The 19926-nt window shown below is 37.4% G+C and overlaps 1 protein-coding gene across 2 annotated transcripts in view; it reads left to right on the forward strand.

Moving 5' to 3' along the window:
- Positions 1-19926, forward strand: part of Pde5a (phosphodiesterase 5A, cGMP-specific) — a 119221-nt gene that overhangs the window by 48748 nt on the left and 50547 nt on the right. For both annotated transcript variants that reach the window (XM_005386794.2, XM_005386796.2), the window contains exons 6-9: positions 2225-2362; positions 4393-4460; positions 14180-14288; positions 15247-15334. In XM_005386794.2, coding sequence (XP_005386851.1) covers positions 2225-2362; positions 4393-4460; positions 14180-14288; positions 15247-15334 — 403 coding nt within the window. The remainder of the gene's footprint in view (positions 1-2224; positions 2363-4392; positions 4461-14179; positions 14289-15246; positions 15335-19926) is intronic.

Consider the following 19926-nt stretch of genomic DNA (forward strand, 5'->3'; position numbering starts at 1 on the left):
GGCTCACAGTTTATAGAGGTTTCAGCTCATAGTCAGTTGGCTCCAAGGCAGGGTGTCACAGAGGAGAGGGATTGCACAGGAGAATAGTTCATGGCAGGCAGCAGGCAGCAAAGCAGTGAAGTAGTGAAGCAGAAAGCAACAAGCAGCCCTCTTTCTCTTTCTTACATTCCGTTCAGGCTACCTGCCCTCGGGGTGGGTAGCACTCACATCCTGGATGGAGCGCCTCTAACCCTGGCACTGCACCATGAATCAGTCCCAACATCCCTCACCGTAGATCCAGCCGTCTAGGAAATGCTCCGCCTATGACTGCATCAGGCTTTGGGGGGACATCTAGGTGCAAGCTGAGAGAGGCACAGAAAGAGAGAGACTGACTGATTGAGCATTAGTGAGGCAAACTTTCTCAATCCTTGCAGACGTGAGAATGTCTCTTTTACCATCCTACTACTTTGGCTACTACTTTTCTAAATATTACATTTGTTCTTTATTTTTTATTCATACATGTTAGGAGTATGTGATATTCACATTCATTTTAGGAGTAAGTACATGTGCTGAACACACAGTACCCTGATTCTTTGTATTTCCCTCCCACTCCCCACTCACCTCCCTCTCTTCCTGTCTTCTGCATTTCATTATTATAACTACTAGTTCATGTTTATGACAGGTAAAGATTACACCCATTGAGGGAGGTTGGCACACACACATGATGCATCTCAAATGTTTTCGTGTCCCCTTTCCTCCCTCCCCCAACTCAGACTCTTGGTCCCCTTCCCGTCTGCAAAAGATCTATCTTTCTTTTTTCTTTTGTCAGTCTTTTATTTTGCTCTATATTGGAATTATTCAAGAAAAAAACTAGGGTATTTGAGCTTGTGTGTCTGATTGATTTCACTTAACATTATGTTTTCAAGGTGTATCCATTTTCCTACAGATGTAACGAGCATCCATGTTACTCCAATTCATGACTCTGTAAATATTTTGTTAGTACATTATAGAGGCCTGGGTTTCTAGTATATGTAAATATATAATACATAATGTGTTTTCATATTATGTATAATGCATATTTTACATCTTGTACACTGTGTGTTGTCTGTTTGTAAACTTCTGAAGTGTTTGGCTTTGTTTTCAGAACTTCCTTTCAGAAGGTAACTCTTCTGCTCATCCAGCTGGTACCTGCAATTCAGGTCAGCCCTTTAAGGCTAGAGACTTAAATGAGCCTCCAGTTCTGTGCAATTCTGTTTTCATTTTTTTCTCTTTTCTTTTGTTCTTTTTCTCCTTTTTTGTTTAGAACTCATGCGAACAAGACAGTGGACATTCTGTTGCTCAAACTGCAGAATCCTTTCACTCTTCTGCCCCACTCTTGCCACCTTTTCCAAGTGCTCATTGTACAAACTCAGAGGTGACCACATCGCTCCCTCCTGCACCCGTCACAGGACAGGCTACTTCAGAATCACACCAGGCTCCCGGAGTCCTTCTCTCCTCAGCACTCTGTTCTCATCACCTGGATCTCTGTGTTCTTTGCTCCTGTAACATTTGATCAGAACTTTCAGTGTTCTCCTTTTTCTCCGTTTAGTTCTTTGTTTCCTGAACTATTTCCCCTCTGCCTTTCATCAGATTGATTTCTGATCATCTTTCACATCTCAGTTGGGATGGTATCTCCTGCAGTAAATCTTGCAAAGGAAAATTCTTTCTCCCATCACATAAATAAATGAATGGTTTGTGAGATCAGGAGAAATTCTGTGGCGCTCAGAGTAAAGAGACATTTCAGAAGACACAAAGGGAGCTCTTAAGCTTTACCTTGGGTAGTACTGACTTAGTCTGAAATATTGACAGTGTTGATAAATGTTGATCTCAGAAGTTTGGAGCAACAACAGTAATTGTCTATAATGTACCAGGTACTGTCCAAAATGCTTTATAAATATTAAGTTATTCAATTCTCACTGTTTTCACAGAACTTGCCTTAGGTCACAAACTTAGCAGGAAGGGAAGTCAGGAGTAATGACATTGCTCTGGCTTAACAACCTGTGATTTTAACCACTATGCTAAACATACTCACAGACACCAGGCAATTTTGTTACTAAACAGAAAGAAATTTAATACTAAAGTTGAAACTTGATCATAACTTTCTTCATTACATGAACAGCTTATAACCCTTGCAAATCTTTATAGTGATTGCTTTATTAGTTACAGATAACTTCAAGGTAATTAGCTGTCTATTTTCCTTGTCTAGGTGCTGCTTGACCTTGCTAGCTTAATTTTTGAAGAACAGCAATCATTGGAAGTAATTCTGAAGAAAATAGCTGCTACTATTATTTCCTTTATGCAGGTGCAGAAATGCACCATTTTCATAGTGGATGAAGACTGCTCCGTGAGTACAGAGTATGGCTTTTTAATTTTTAGAGCGACAGAAACTTACATTCCCGGAAGCACTGCTTCAAAGCTTTATTTTCGTCTCAGAACCCTCTCTCAAACCCAGCTGTATAAGGATATTTAAAGTCGGTCAGAGTACAGGCTGCTCTGGTTACACGGAGCTGGGGTGAGTGTGGAAGGTGCTTTTTATGGCCCCTTTCACCCCTGTCCCTCACCACTAAGCAGGTCCCATGGGAAGGATCATGTGAGCTGCATCTGTCAGTGACTACACTGTCTTGAAGGAAAAACTCATCGTCACTACCGTGTGCTAGTTTCACAGTCAGGAATAGTGGTGCCCAGGGTTGGTGTGAACGGGTAGACGTCCACTGTTGAATGGGTTGAACATAATCATTTATTGTTACCCTGAATTATTTAGAACCAGAAAGCATGGCCCAGTAGAGGCTGTTTTTCAAGGTACTTGTGAGTCCTGTATCCTTCACCAACAGTGGGAAGCCATTAGTGTTTAATTGGCTGGTTTCAGTCATTTGTGATGTGAAGAAACATCTCCAAGTGTATGGAGTGAGACGGGGTGTCTCATCCAGAACCGTGTGCATACAAACACGTCATCTGCCTTGCGTTTGCTGTTAGAGTCAGCTCCCTGGCCCAAGGCAGTTTTCCTTTGCACAGATTCTTTCCCTTCTCATCCTGTGAATTGTTGCTTCTGGAATTTTTGATGTGATGATTTTCATTTTCCATTACTCTAAAACGAGTGGCACTAACTACCACTTTTGTATAGATCAGTTAGAATCCAGGAATAATATTGGAACTGATGTGGTCAGGGGAAGTTCAATAATAAAAAAATTTGATAATTTTCATTAAAACTTTTAAATTGGTTTAGATGTTAAGCCTGTAGGACCCATTATCATCTGAATCATATGGTATGAATGTTTATGTCAGAACGGATGTGTTGATTAATAAAAAAATCTTATTAATAGTATATCAAAGTAGAATTCACTGTGATTAAAAAAGATGCTCCACATGTTGTTAAATATTATTTCATATTTTCAATCAGTTATAAAATCCTTAATGTAGAGATGATTACAAGATACCTGCTAGCCTTTTAAAGTTCAGGTCAGCATTCATTAGTGTCTCATGTCAATTTCTCATTTTTGCTCTGTGACCTGTTTTTAGCCTTTAATTTTTGAAAGTTATACACAAAGCACTTCTTTTTAAAACAATTTTAAATATCACTTTAATTAGCATTCAGTGCAAGCTTCTATCAGTTAGCACCTATCGTGGTAGCAAACTTACCAGTGATGTTTTGAACTACAACTCAACAATACTCTCCTGAATATGTTTTCCTTAGTTTTTGACATTTTAAGTTGTTGAGCTTAGAAAAGGAATGAGATGACTTGGTGTTTATTTACATTACAGTTATTTAGAGTTAAAAATACTCAACATGATCAAAAATGAAAATATATACTCAGCTATTCTGTTCACAGTCACGCTGTTATTGCTCTATTTCTTTCCAATTCTTCTTTATTCAGTGTAACTATGCCACCAATGCAAACGGGCGTTTTCCCTCTTCAAGTAATTTCACATGTGTGACTGTGTTACTGAAGACTTCGCCATTTTTTAAACGATCTCATAAAATGTTACTGAATGGTACTTCTCTTTAAGGAGGGATTCTATTCCTGGGACTTAATGACATTCATCAGTGTGTGCTTACAATGCCAAACTTTAGGATTTTAAACAAGTGTAGAGAAATTTTGAAGCTAACCAATGCACTAACACCTGGTGAGGGAAAAAAATGAAATGGTATTCAAACCTTCCTGCAAGTGAAAATCAGAAATCGCATGAATAAATCCTTTAATAATGGGAAGCAGCTTTGAGGATGTTATTAATAAGTACTTGGATTGGTTCATTTGGGAGTAAATATAAATATATTACAAGAATTGGTGCCTTTAGTGAATTTCACAGTGTATGTATATGTGTGTCTGTTTCACTATCAAACTTATATCTCAGTCTATATTGTCATTGTGTTTTCAGGATTCTTTTTCTAGTGTGTTTCATATGGAATGTGAGGAGTTAGAAAAAGAATCTGATACTTTAACAAGGTAAGTTAGTTTATTCTTTATTTGTCTTTATCATGGGTACATTATATTGGCCAGATTGTTATTTCTTTCCCAGTTGGATGTAAAACGTAAGTGATGGGCTATGTTTCCCTCAAACACAAATAATTTTGGTTGTCAAAATAATTTATTTGGTATTAAAAGTCCTAAGGTTTTTCCATGACATTGTCTTCCCTGAGGATTACTCCATGCATTGAAGAGTGTTCTGATGTGTGTAGGACTGAGTGTAATAGTATTGTTGTGAACTAGTTCAATTATATTTTTCCATTTAAATAACTGATCTGTATTATTCACTTTTCTGCTGCTGGGACAATGTACTGAACATACACAATTTAAAGGAGAAAAGGTTTATTTTGGCACATGGTTTCAGAGGTTTCAGTCCATGGTCAGCTGGCTCCAAGGCAGAAATGGTACGGCAGAAGGGCACAGTCAAAAAAAGCTGCTTAATATGGCAGCCAGGAGGCAGGCAGTAAGGAAAGAGTGCCAGAGAAGGAGGGGCCAGGGACTCCCAGGTCCTTCCCTCATGACCCGTTTCCTCCAAATAGGCCCTTTTTCCTATTTGCCTGATCATCTGTGAAACCCTCAATGGGTGAACCTACAGAAGAGATTAGTGCCCTCACAATCAGTCACTTCTTCATGAGTCTCTGTAATTCACAGTCAGGATTAACAGACACAAACCATTACTGGCAACTTTATAGATTTCTTAGTGAACTCATCTGCAAACATAACTAAAATATAGTACTTGTGGATCTTAAGTGAAATCGATCACGATGATAATATATCTAGCACTACACAAACTCACACACTATTCACCATATGAAATAATTCTCAAATAGGTCAAAGTTTGTTCTGATTTAGAATTAGCCATTAAGACTTAACTAATAATAGAAAGAAGCTTATGGTCCTGGTCATAAAATATTTGTTCCCACCATCACTAAATCACATTAGATCTCTGCTGTCATTTAGTTCTTTTCCATGTTTTTGGTTATTTTTAAATTTGTGTTATTTTCTTGCTGATAACTGTTACGCATACACAACATTGTGTATTTATATGATGGAAGATTCAGGTGATAGTGTCCCAATTTTGTATGTGCTACTCTTGGAATAGGTTTAAACTACCAAACGTCCTTTTTCACATTTCTTTTTTTCTTTTCCTCTTCTTAGCAAATATTTAGCATTGTTTGATAAATGATAAGGTATTGTAAGCAATTTAAATCTAAGGAATGTAAATCTGCCAAGATAAACTATCAGGAATTCTTGGGCATAATGTCATATTATTTAGTGTGTGTTTGTGTGCGTGCGTGTGTTACAAAAACTGTTTAACCCCTCATTATTACTACTATATCTAAAAGCCTCCCCTTTGGCTTTTTTTAAAACTTGATATTAAATTTCCAAATTTTTTTTTAAAAGGAGAGGTTTATTTAGCTCACAGTTTGTAAAGGTTTCAGTCCATCATTGGCTGCCTCCAAGGCAGGGAGGCACATGTCTGAGGGGCAACTCAGAGGAGAAACAGTTCATGGCTGCAGAAGACAGCAAAAGCAGCAAGAGAGAGAAGGAGAGTAAAGTTCCAAATTTTTTCACTAGAGTAGACTTAATGTACTGAGTGTTTTAACAACTGGTGTAGTCTTCAGTTAAGTAAGCTCCTTGGTGATGGTGCTTTTAAAATAACCTCTTTTTACATTTACTACAGAACATTCTATCAGATAAATGCCGTGGTCTCTGTAGATAGTCAGTATCTCTGAATCAAGTGGATAAAGACTAATGTTCATGAAGACATAAAAGCCAAATGCAATATTTGAACTTTGTTCAGACTCTAGTAGTTCAAAACAACAATAGTTACCAAAAGCATTTTTATGAACAATTAAAACCCTTACTGTGGACCAGAAACTAGCCGGGAGGAAGTGTCCTTACATTTCTTTGAAATTAGAAAGATAGCAGCATCAGTAGGAGAATGTTCTTATCTTTAGGAGACTTATGCTGAAATCTTTAGGGACAAAGCATTATTGCATTTGCAAGTGACTTTAAAATGGTTTGGCCAAAGGTTAGTAAGTAAATATTTTTTAAAAGTTTAGATAAATACATCTTCATATACATATATAGATAAAGTAAATGTGGAAAAATTTTTAAATGTCAAATCCAGGAGGAGTGTGTTCATTTTACTTTCAGGTTTTTTTTGTTTGTTTGTTTGTTTTGTTTTGTTTTGTTTTGTTTTGTTTTACTTTTTCTGTATATTCAAATAGTTCACCATTTAAAAAAGTGGAAGAAAATGTTTATAATAAAAAGTGAGACACAAAATAAAAGGAAAATCATCCCTAGGTCATATAAATCATAACCGCCTGGGTTTACAGCTGCAAGGACATAATATTTAAGAGCACAGGCTGGTTTTGTCCTGAGCCTTTTCAGTGAGATTGGCCCCAGAGATCCCTGGGAGGGCTGCGGAAAGTGTCTCCTGCTCCAGGCCTGTGGAGGTGCCCTTCTCTTTCCTCTTCCGTCCTTTGTCTTCTCACACTTTCAGTCTTAGTAGACGGAAAAATTACTGACCCAGTGACTTAGAGTTGTTAGTTTAAGTGTGTGTGTTTAAATCAAACCTCATTATTACTAGACTACTATTTTAACAATAAGTGGAGGACCTTTTCTCCTATTAAAAGAATTTCTGAAGTAACAAAAGTGTGGGCATGTAAGTTGGAGGAGTTCATTGGACTCAGAAGATAGATCTGACTTCATCCTTCCGTGCTGACTTGGGTGAGGGGTGCAGAGTCAAGGCGGATAAACTGTGGTCTCTCTTTCCAGAGATCTCTCTGCTCCCCTGGAGCTTGGGGTTCATTTGACCACAAGTGCATAGCTGACCTATTTCCCTCTTGGTCTTGCTGGCAGTGAACTGGAAGCAGCATCTCACCTCCATCCCTGTTCCTCGTGAGCCTCTCGTCACTCCGTGTTCTGGCATACTTGACATTGCTTTGCTTAGTACTGAATCATTTTGAATGTGTGTAACTGTGTGCATGTGGTGGAGCTGTGGCCACTCCTTGTCAAGTATTACTCATCTCAGTTGTGAAGTCTCTTCTTCGTAGCAGAAACAAAATAGATTATCTTGACTTGATGATAGTATAAATAACAACTCTTGCTTTTAAAGAAATATTTCACAACATTTCTAGATAAAAGATGTAAATACAGAGTATTTGAATATTTTACTTTTGGGACTGTATAAGTTATGTGTAACTATGCATATAAAATGATGTAAATATACAAAAGATAGAAATATGTAAATATACCAAATGCACAAATATACATCTACCTATATTTATTTATCTCCATTGGGCAACAGGAAAATTGGCATGATGGTGCTTATTAAAAGTATAAAATGATTAATCATCTATATTTGCCTTTCAATATTTATGCAGCAGTTCTATACCTATGTGATTGTATTTTCTGCATTGGCATTTTGATTTTTATTCTAGTGATAGCTGACCACATCAAGAGACCTAGTATAATAGCGACCTCTACTGGGGAATGTGTATTTTTCAAAAAAACAAAAATAAAATCTCGGTACACAATTTTTCTCTGCAACCACTGACCCCCGAGACTTAAAATAGCTAGCTTGAGTGTATATTTTAATCAAAATTTAATATCACTAGATTATCTTCTAGTAATGACTGTTCTTTCTTTGTAAATACAGTGAAAGGTATTTTCCCATTTACAGTATGTTCATTACTCCAAGACAATCTTAGTATAAAGATATTTTTATAAGGTAACTACCTCAGTATGATAACCTCAAAAGAGACTAAATTTACTGATTTATTAACTGATTTTATAGTAATAAAATTCATTCAATATTAATGGCTTATGCCAGCTAAATATTTTAAAGTCAGCCTTTAATCTACTGATATAGTAAAAGGCCTCATAGTTATTTAATATTTTGTTAAAATTTAATTTAATCTTTTTTTAATTGGTAATAAAAACTAGATGTCAGGCTAATTTTATAACTGATCCAGAACCAGTGTTTAGTAACCTCAACATTTTGAAAAAGGACTAAATGGATACTGACACTTAGTGTTCACTAGTACACCATTGTATTTCTAAAATTGATTATGGAATGAATTTAACACTCTCCAATTCTTTTTACTAAACACTTTTCAAGATGAGTTGCTAGGTAATTTCATGCTAGTAGTTAGTAAGTCATTCTTTTTAGGCAGTTATTTATAAGTTGGAAATCATGATTCTTGAGAGTTTTCCAACCAATCCACTATTGTTTCTAACTTAAAGTAATATATTGATCATAGTTTTGAGCTGTTAAGTGTAAAACTAAAAGATAGTCAAGGTAATATTGTACATCCTTACTAGAATCATGTCATTAATGGCAGGAAACGTAATAAGCCTTGCGGGTAGGGGTGCCCAGGAATTCCCAAAGGAAGGCACATTTCTGGGTGGCAGGAAGTTTTAGTTTCTGTGGCGCAGTTCAGAGAGCCACCCAATTAGAAGGAAGAAGTGAAGCTGATACACCTCATATGCGCTCCTTCTTCTGAAAAATAGATAGAGTTGTACCATTCCATACTAATTAACTTTGTGTTCTTTATCAAAACACATTTAGCACATTTTCATCATAAAGTGACAGATACATGGACTTAATCCTTTAGCTCTCACTATATTAAAAAGCTTTTGTGCAGCAAAAGAAACCACAGAGTAAAGAGACAGCTCACAGCATGGGAAAAAATTTTTGCCAGCTGTTCCTCAGACAAAGAACTAATGCCTAGAATATATAAAGAACTAAAAAAAGAAAATCAGACTCCCCCAAATGTAAAGACCCAATTTAAAAATGGGCATCTGAAATGAGTAGACACTTTTCAGATGAAGAAGTACAAACAGCAAATAAATATATGAAATATGTTCAGCATCATCGGTCATTTCAGAGATGCAAATTAAAACCACACTGAGATTCTGTCTTACCCCAGAAAAAATGGCTGTCATCAAGAAATCAACTGATAACAAATGCTGATGGGGCTGTGAGGTGCAAGGTCCCTTCTCCACTGTTGGTAGGAGTATAAATTTGTACAACCACTATGGATATCAGTATGGAGATTCCTCAAAAAAGCTTAAAAAAGAAAGGTCATTGAATAGAAATTAGACTGGTTGTATTTAAATCATATACCACCACCTACTAGCTATAGATCTTTGTATAATAATTTAACCCCCGGAAGGCTGTTTCCTCATCTGTAATCATGGAATTGTAGTAATGATTGAATGAACCTAGTGCATATAAAATGCTTCAGAAAATTTCTCATTAAGCATTAGTTATTATTTCTGTGTTCCTAATATATTTTACAGTATTTGGCCTGAAATTGTTCCTCTTTGCACTGCTTCTTTCTAAGTTCCCCGTCCTTAATTCCTATACTACATCATTGATACTCACATGCAGAAAACTTAGATGTCTGACTTGACCCAGGTTTTCCAAGAGGCAAATGCCAAGACTGGTTTAATTGTGCAGAAATTGAGCAAGAGAAATACCCTGTGAGAGTGGAGGTGGGAACCATCCAGGAGAGAACCGGAGAGCCATCAGCCCGGTGTGACAGTCTGACCCATACTACAGAGGACTAGCGGAGAGGTTGTGTACAAGTGTCTCAGATGGCTGAGAATTCTAAGGAAAGTTTAGCAAGGCTGTTAGAAGGTCTTCTGGCCAAAATTTTCTGTCGATGGAGTCCTAGGTCCCCCAGGAATAGCACTACCTTGGTGCTTCTGGTGTTTTCCCCCTTTGTAGGAGCAGCCTAGGAGGTGTGGCCTCCGCACGCCTGCTGCTGGGCTCCAAGGCACAGCAGGCCGAGACTTTGCTCAGTTATGCTTCCTGCAGTTGGAGATCTGAGAGGCTGCATCCTCAAGGCCATTGTAATATTCCCGTTATTTAAAAGATGACATCTGTATTCATTGTATTACACTGTCAAAATCTTCCACAGTCTTTCTCAACCTAGCATTTTCAACATGAAGTCATCATTTTATTATTCTGGACACAGTCTGTAACTGTTTAGTGTTTTCCAAATATGCATAAGACTCTTCCACCTCAACAATGTGTTTTATATTGGTTTTATGCTTCTGCCTGTTTTTTCCGCCCTCCCTTTCATTGGTGATGTTTTTCTTTCCTTTCTAAGACTCAGCCAGCCATTCCCACATTTTTGCAATGCCATCTCTTCCCTAATCTGTCCCATTGGGTGCTATGTGTCCATCTTTGCTACATGTATGGTGTTTGCACTGTGATCAGCTGGGGTTAACTGTGAATCATGAAAGCTCAAAACAAAAATAATTTAAACAAGAACACAGTATTACTCTCTGCCATGAAAGCACAGAGGGAGGCAGCTAGGGGCTGGTGCTTCAGCTGTGTTGTAAAGCCTTCCGGGACCCAGCTACCTTTGGGATTCCTACCTTGCATCCTAAGCCCTTCTGTTCAGGATCAAGGATGCAGCTCCAGCTATCATATCAATGTTTGAAATGGTAAAATGGAGAATGGGAAAACAATGGGCAAGGAGCATTCATTAGCATCTCCTAGGTAGGATTCTTAGGCAACATGTGTTGCCTCTTACATCCTATTGATTAGAACTCAGTCCCTTCGAGACACTGAGAAATGCAGTTGGTCTTATTCTAAGTGTCTCCGTGTCCAGACGGGGGAAGGGAAGAGTTCTTGATACACAGCAGGCAGCTCTGCACTAGACTCTACTCAGACAGTACATGTAATGAAAACACTATGTTACTCATTCCGCCTCAGCTTCCTCCTAGACTGAAAGCTCCGAGTGACAGTTACAAACCTGCGGTGCGTGAGCTTGTGTTACTCCCGTGCGATACTGAGAGGGCCTCTCAGAGAACAGGTGCTGAAGCTGCGTTTATTGAGTGTAGGAATGAAGGAATCACCAACATTTCTTAGAGAGTGGAAAATAGCCCTGTACAATTCTCTCATATCTAAAAAGCATTTTTCGCTAAAGTAATCATCAGGAAAACTTAAAGTTTTCAGGAAGTTAAAACAGAAGTTAGGTGTCTATTCATTCATAACTAATTTTAGTACTTCTCTGTCTACTCCCGTAAGTCTGAATTTACGATCTCTGACAAGTTGCTTAAGCATTTGGAGTTTCTTCTGGCTCCTCCTTTTAACATAATGACGGGGCTAAAACAGTAACAGTTACTACTATTATTGTCACTTTTTAAGCGATTTACAAGGCATCTTACTTCTCCAATGTACTTCTTTTTCCGGGTAGCCATGGTTTTACTTTCCTTAACTTTGTTCTAGCTGCTTTTTATTTTCTTTGCCCTAGTCTGTTGTTGATAAGGTTTTTGTGATTTTGGACATCATTTTATTAACCTAAAACATGTACCTGCTTCACAACCTTTTCTTGAATATCATCCAGATAGTATAGGGAAATAGGACATGGGGAGAGCATTATTAGGTCTGGTACCCATGATGACTTGTGTAGCTTGCAGACTATCGGTATATTCTTGAGACATGTTGATCTAATGTTCATTTAATCCTGTGCTACTATTCTGTCACTTTCTTTACATTCTTTTTCCACTTACACATAGTTCTGGCCAGTGATTAGTACTCAGTTTGGCTAAATTATTCTCAAGCTAAAATAAATAGCAAAGAAAGGGACTAAGCTATCATGGCCAAGAATGAGGCCCAGACTTTCGGAGTCTTTGTGGAATCCTTGGTGCCCAAGAAGACAGTAGGAAAACCACTCAAGCGTGTTCAGTGCAAAGGACAGAAGTAAGCACAACACTGAAAATTTTTTTTCTCTTTTCTCTTTTTTATTTGAAAGAGAATTTTTAAATAACAACAACATAGACAAAACAAAGCAAAGCAAAAACAATAAAAATGACACAAGGTTTCAGAACAAAATGATAAGAATTCACAGTGGTTGTTGTATTACATATTGTTATCTTCATTGAAGTTGCTCAGATTGCCAGGTGTAAGAATGCAAGATTGATCAAACCATTAAAGAGAATAAAAAATAATTAAAAAAAAAATTAGAAACAATACAGAGCTTCACCAAACAAGACGGTAGGAATTCACCAGTGGTTGTTCTATTGCATATTGTTGTCTTCAAATTAGTTGTTCAGATTACCAGATACAAGCATGCAAGATTAGAAGGCAAAACAAGTGGACATTTTTCCTGAGTCACAGATTTTTAAGTATCCGCTGCTACAAGTCTTTTCTTTTTTTTTTGGTTTTTTTTTGGTTTTGGTTTTTCTCCGGTACCGGGAACCGAACTCACGACCTTGCGCTTGCCAGGCAGGCACTTTTGCCGCTGAGCTAAATCCCCAGCCCCTACAAGTCTTTTCTAGTTCTTCAGTTAGTGATATTACAGTTAAGATGCGCATATCCTTCTCTTGGAGCAGCTGCCATTACCTTACTGCCAAACTCACCCTGACCCTCAGGGAATGCAGGGAGTTTTCATATGAAAACACCCGTCCTAGCCTGTGTCCCCTCCCCAGAATGACACCGTGCCCTCTGCCATCAGCTTTATACTTGATGCCCAACTGGAAAGCAAGAGACCAAAAAAATGGCAAAAATATTGTCCATTTAAAAATGTGAAAAGAGGAATTTTTTGATTTAAAAACAATGTCGTAAAAGACATCAGAGCAGAAAGAAGAATGTAGCGATGAAACTGAACCGTAAAGAATACGACAAGGAGAGGGAGGCAAGAAAAAGGCAGGGAACAAGGAAAAAGACTCAACTAGAGAAAAGGGCTTAGTAAGGACTTTCTAGGCCTGCTTCCTAATTCCCTTGGTCACAGAATATGCACAGGGTTCTTTTATTGTGTAGCTATCCAGGAAATAAATAATTGAGGAAGTAAAGCACTAGACCTTGTAATCTACGAGAAAATAAGAATAGGGAGATAACCACATGAATTTCATACTAAATGACATTTTCGGTGGCACAGATTGACTCCCTTACCTGAAATGCTTGGGGCCAGAAGTGTGGTAGGTAGATTTTGGATTTTTTTATGTTGGAATATTTACATAAACATAATGTGATTTTGGGGGAGGGAACCCAAGTCTGAATACACAATTCATTTATGTTTAATATACACCTCACACACAGAGCCTGAAGGTACGTCATGCCTGCATTTCAACGGCAACTCACCATAGAAGGTGAGGTGTACGGTTCTCCCTCTGTGGCTTCATGTTAGCATTCAAATGTTTTAGATTTTGAATCTTTTCATATCTTCAGATTGTGCATTTCTAGGTCATAGATCCTTAACCTATAATAAGATTACTAATGAGTTTTTTGTTTTAGATAGTTGAAAAATTGTGAATCTTTGTCTTTTCAAAACATTTCAATTATAATACTACCAAAGTTGTAAATCATCAAATGTATTTAATGCTGCATGGTGGTACATGCCTGTAAGCCCAGCTGCCTGGGAGGCTGAGGCAGGAGGATAGACAGTTGCTTTGCCTAGGGAACTGAATGACTTAATGAGACCCTGTCTCAAAAATAAGTTTCATTTTGTTTTATTTTTTATTTTTTTGTTAAAGAGTGGGGATGTATCTCAGTGCCAGGCCCCTGCGTTCAATTCTCAGTACTGGGGTGGGGGACAGGGGCTGTGTTTTCCGACTAGGATATATTTTTTACTCTATAAATTAAGTTGATGTTTCTTTTTCATCATTTATTTAATTCTGCTTGCTCATGTTTTCTCATTCACAGAAGGAATTCATATCTGTTGTTTCCACAGGGAACGTGAAGCAAACAAAATCAATTACATGTATGCTCAGTACGTCAAAAACACTATGGAACCACTTAATATCCCAGATGTCAGCAAGGACAAACGGTTTCCCTGGACAGTAAGTAACCCAATTTTAGCCTTGGAGCTGAAAGGCTGTTTTCCCATCAGACCTGCACTTAGAACTGCTCCGCAGCTGAAGGACCAGCTCTAGAAATGCTGATTAGGGAGATCTGTACTTTCCTGATCTAACAAAGGGGAATAGAATAGTTCATAACACACTATTGCAAGCTACATTTGAGTATTTTTCTCTGTTCTTCTTCCAGTTTTTAAATATGTATCAATCAACGACTATATACCAATTGTGAGATAGTTTATTACCTACCAATGTCATTGGCAGTCCTTAAGTAGTATTGCTGCAGTTGTTTTTTTTTTTTTTTTTAATCTACAAAAATTAAGTTCTACTCGGTTTGAATTTACTTGTCTACCATAGTGAGCATCTCTGTGGGAAAATAAGCGTCTGTTTTCCTTCAGAGTGAAGCAATGAAGATCCCTTCCTCAGACCCCAAAAACATTGAATTCTAGCATCTTCCTTCATCTTATTTCAGAAAAGCGTTGTTCTTTGAAGCAGCTGTCTTGATTTTGCTACTTGCATATCAGGACACCTTTTTCAAAGTTTGCCAGTGTGGGCAGTAGACACAGTGGTGTTACCAAAGAAGGACTTGCTTGCTGTACCGTCTCCTAAGTGGCCCGATGCTTTTGGGTTCTGCCAATCTTGTTAAACAGAAGCATCTACCAGTAGAGTAGATACTGAATAACTATTTTCACGTAATAGTACTATAAGCTGCTTGGGAAGTTTCAGATGAAAAAGAAATGTCAAATATTATTTTTAACAAAGTAGACTGTTTCCTATTGTGCTTATGTGAACTAACTTATGATTTGGACATTTTCTGTACTTCTATTTTATATCTAGCTAGATGAATATATTGGTTTTGAGTGTGCCGTATAGTTAATATGGCATCTAGACAAATCAATCTCTATCATTTTAGCTGTTTTGTTTTGTTTCTGTTTTTGTTTAGAATGAAAACACAGGAAATGTAAATCAGCAGTGCATTAGAAGTTTGCTCTGTACACCTATAAAAAATGGAAAGAAGAATAAAGTCATAGGTAAAGCCTTTCCATTAACCTATACTCTGCACTTATTTAAAAACAATATATCCCCAGGTACTTCTTTCTTTCAAATGTAAATTTAAAGCATAAAATGTTTGAGAAAAATACAAATAGAATGATAAGGAATTTTGACCTAACTTTGTGCTGATAAAGGCTAGCTGCATATTTTGTGTATTTGTACTATGTATTTATGTAGTTACTATAATTGAGTTTCACAAGAATTTTGTAAAATTGCTATGTTGAAGCTGAGTAGATGAAGTGAGACACCAAGTTGATAATGTGCACTGCTTTGGAGTCCTACTTCCTGGTCTTTTACTCTTTTAAATACATGGCTTAGATTGTAGGTCACATTCATTTATTCATTCAGTAAATACTTATTGAGTACACTGCTTTAGGCACTTGGGATGCATCAGTAAGGAAAGCAGAAATCCCTTCCTTCAGGGTCCTACATTGTTATATACAAATTAGAGAAAAATGTTTGCTTCAGGAATGGTGGAATAATCCAGTTTCAAAAAATGGAGTGTTTACCATTAACAATATATTTGTAAGGCAGGAAATACAGGATTTTATATGTCAATCACCTATGATTGTACATAGATGATTGACATTGTGAAAATAAATCCGACCTGTTTATCTCCTCCCAAGAAACTGGAAAGTATAGGAAAGATAAGTCCCTTCTAAAGGTTAAATTTTGTCTGGACATGGTGGCATACAACTGTAGTCCCAGCACTCAAGAGGCTGAGACTGAAGGATCATGTCACATTCAAAGTCAGCCTGGGACACATAGCCAGTTTAAGCCTGGCCTGAACTACATAGCAAGACCCTGTCTCAAAAAAAAAAAAAAAAAAAAATTCCCTAATTATTAAATTCTAAAATTAAAGCCCTAATGGAGCAACACTTAGATATGTAAAATTACCTTTAAAGGTCTGAATAGTTTTCAGCTGAGAAGATTTGGCTGCTTTTACTAAAGAAGAGTATCAGATAGAGGAGAGGACAAGTGGTATCATTTGAGAAAACTTTTAAAAATGACAGATATTGAAAGTATTCACTCAGGTTCTGTCCGCAGGGGAGGAACCTTTTTTCCCCAACGTGGAGGTGAACACAGAGAGCTTTATCGATGTGCACTGCTTATTCCAGCCAGACAGCAAGCCATTACTTGGGTGCAGACAGATGCTGCAGGTTGTAGCCAGTGATTTCTCAATAGCCCCAATCCCTGTGCTGATGTACGTTCTTATTGAGATGGATACATCGGCTTAATGCCATTAAACATTCCATGAATCCACCCTCCCTTGTTCTCTTTCCAGGCGCACCAGTTTGACTTCCCTTGTTCTGTCTATTTTTCTTTCCAGTGAAGGGTAGCTCATAGGAAGAGAATATTATGCATATCCTCTCAAGTGTATTCTTGCTTAGACAGTTGTTTCCGATAATAAATTAGTGAACTGGACTTAATGCCTCGAGCTGCAGGTGCACATGCTCTTGTTCCTGGGATAACAAACAATTCTTGTACATTAGTACTATTCTGGTTTATAAATCAGTATTGTCAGCTCAGTTCCCGTCAGTCCCCGGAGAGGTGAATCTGTCCTCAGTGTAGCAATCTTGTTTCTTAGTCCATACACCTAGTGACTTGGTATGCAACCCCTTTTAATGCTTGCAGGCCAACTTTCCAGGACTATGTGGTCAGCTGCGCAGCTCTATGGTGCCTAGACAAAAAAGTAAAGGCTAGTGAATATGTAAGCTCTCTTCTAAAGATTATCACCGATCAGCTCTCTGACATATGCAATAAAAAAAATGGTGCCTTCTGATATACCAAAGGAAAGTCTCATTATTTGTTATAAAATCTTATTTCCTAGGGGTCTCAGGACAAAACACATTATGCTATGTTTTTTAAAAAATGCTTTTTCATAGAAGTGTAAAAATTGATACAAGCTGACTTTGACCTTCAAAATAAAAATGTGAAGTTGACCTGCAGAAGAGATGTGATGTTCACTTGTAGCTTGTCAGAAGAAGGGAGACAGGATGGCAGCTTACTCCATCAGCTCACATCTCCACTTGTCCTCAGCACTCTCTTTTCAGAATAACAAGGTGCCGGGGAAAGTTACACACGGACTCTTCTATCACCGTATTTATGTGGTAAATGTGGGCAAGCTCAAGGAAGTTCAGAAAGCACTGGACTGGACGTAGCACTCCCAGCATGGTATTTCCTTTGCTCTTTAATTAGGTGCACAGATGCTGTGGGCGCAGTACCCTTCTCTGTGCAATTAATAACCCTTCAGATCTGTTCAGAGTTCGCATTCCATGAGCTTCCTACTGTTTCAAACAAATGAACAAAAAAATTTAAAAATAGCATTTGGAATAATCAGACTTCTCTTTGCATATATTTTTTGTGTCACTACTTGATAACAGAGCCAAATATTGTTTTTTGAGAGGACAAATTCCCTGAAGTTAAAAGACAGAAAAAACTGGTTTTCAGAATGCATTTGTGGGGCCAGGAGATGAGTTCAAGTTAGCCAATATCAGAGGGAAATTTTCCAGTGTTCCCTGCTGTTTTCTAAGTATGACAAAAGTAAGAATATGAATTCTGGGCTTTACTTACATACCCACAGATGCAGCACGGAAAATATTATGACTGTGGATAATTTGTCTTAGCGTATCAGAGGCCAGATTCCACTCCACTCTTATGTGATTCTAATAGAGAATCCCCATAGAATTACATGCAGAAAGACAGGCGAGCCCATGTGGTTTTTGTAATCTTCTTCCTTCCTCCTCATTTTTTTATTACTGACATTTAGATGAAATTATAGACATTAGACCATCACAGAGCCTGTTGTATCATCAGATTTATTCCCTGAGGTATGGTTTCACATTAACAAATGTTTTGTCAGTACTCTGGCTATTACAGTGTTTCCACTTTGCTTCCAGCACTATCAAGGAAAAACTCTTTTCATTAATATTCATTTACTTTAACCAATGATTTCCCCTATTTACTAGGCTAACAATGCCTTCTTCCTGTGTCATGTTTACCAGAAATTTTGATGCCTATTTTCCATACCAATTTCAGGCCATCTTTTGAAAAAATGAATCCCGTTTGCAGCACTCCTCCCCAAAAAGACCCCTAAAATATGTTAAGTACGTCTCCTCTTGAGTAGCTTGTATTTCTATTCCCTTGTTAGTAAAATAAGTATAATAAAAATAAAAATTGTGCACAGTGTTATGCTTGTTTGACAGAGAAGTGTAAGAGATGAATGCATCTTTGTTACTGAGTATGTTTTCTAACTGGTAACAGTGCTAATTCTATCTGACCTACACCATAAGCAGACTGTATTTTACAGTTCTACAGTGAATTTCATAACTCTGCTATACAGTCATGCACCGCATAATGTATTTCAGTCAACAGTGGACCACTTATGTAATGGTGGGCCCTTAAGATTATATTGCCTACCACCATTGTGACCATCTAAATCAGCTGAGGTGTATTCTCTGCTGGAATGCTTGATAATGCACACCTGAGACATGTTTTCCTGTCCTGAGTCGTAACTTGTTCTACTGGGCTATTAGCATTCCCCAAGCACCTGCATGATTCTGATGTTCCCAAACCACCTTATCTTAGTTCACTTCTGTCAATAAAATATGTAGACGTGCATGTCTACAGGATGTTTTCTGTAGGCCTCAACCTTTGAATTACTTTTCGCTTCATATCATCTTATCTTGCTCTGTGAGTTATTTTGGTTTTCTTGGAAAATTACTCAGGTGTGGACCTTTAGATAAGTGTTTGGAAAGGTAATCTACTCATCCATGTGTTGCAATATAACACCAAGGCATAAATAAACATTCTGTCATCTAAATTTGAATTTGACTTTTACAGCATTCTGTTCTTTATATAAAGTTTTTTTTCCCCACTGGCAAAATCTCTGTTTATGAGCCTATAAAATATTTGCTAAGATTTTCCCACTGGAAGTAAAATTAAATCATTCATTGCTTTCCATGGTGCACATTGCTTCTATGTCTTATAAAAGTATCCACACTTTTTTCTAGTTAAAGAATTGTAAATTATATTAGTTATAGTAAGAGCCAGGAAATAAAATTGTAGGGAGGAGTAATAATTGGAAGAAAACAAAACTAAGAAGTGATAGCCTAAATTCATGAAAGTGAAAATCTAAATAGTAAAAATAAAGTTTAGAGTTTCTTGAATTCCTTAAGTAAATGGAAAACTTCATAGTAGCAATAAAAAAACAAAGAAGCATGTCTACAGTGGACCAGGAACATTAGAAATGTTTGGAAAATATGCCATTTCTAAGAACATATCTGGCCAGGCGTGGTGGTTCATGCCTGTAATTCCAGCACTCAGGAGGCTGAGGAGGAAAGATCACTGCAAGTTCAAGGCCAGTGTGGACTACAAAGTGAGTTCAAGCCCAGCTTGGGTTGCATAGTGAAACCCTGTCTCAAAGAGACGAAAAAAAAAAAAAAAAAAAAAGAAAGAAAGAAAGAACATATCTGACACAAAATGAGCAAAACACAGGGATGACAGTGATTCGAGCAAATTAGAATTTCAAGTAAAAACAATATAAAGGGTGATTTTACCTTGATTAAAG

The sequence above is a fragment of the Chinchilla lanigera genome, unplaced genomic scaffold (genome assembly GCF_000276665.1).
Source record: "Chinchilla lanigera isolate Chin_1 unplaced genomic scaffold, ChiLan1.0 scaffold00027, whole genome shotgun sequence".
NCBI lineage: Eukaryota > Metazoa > Chordata > Mammalia > Rodentia > Chinchillidae > Chinchilla > Chinchilla lanigera.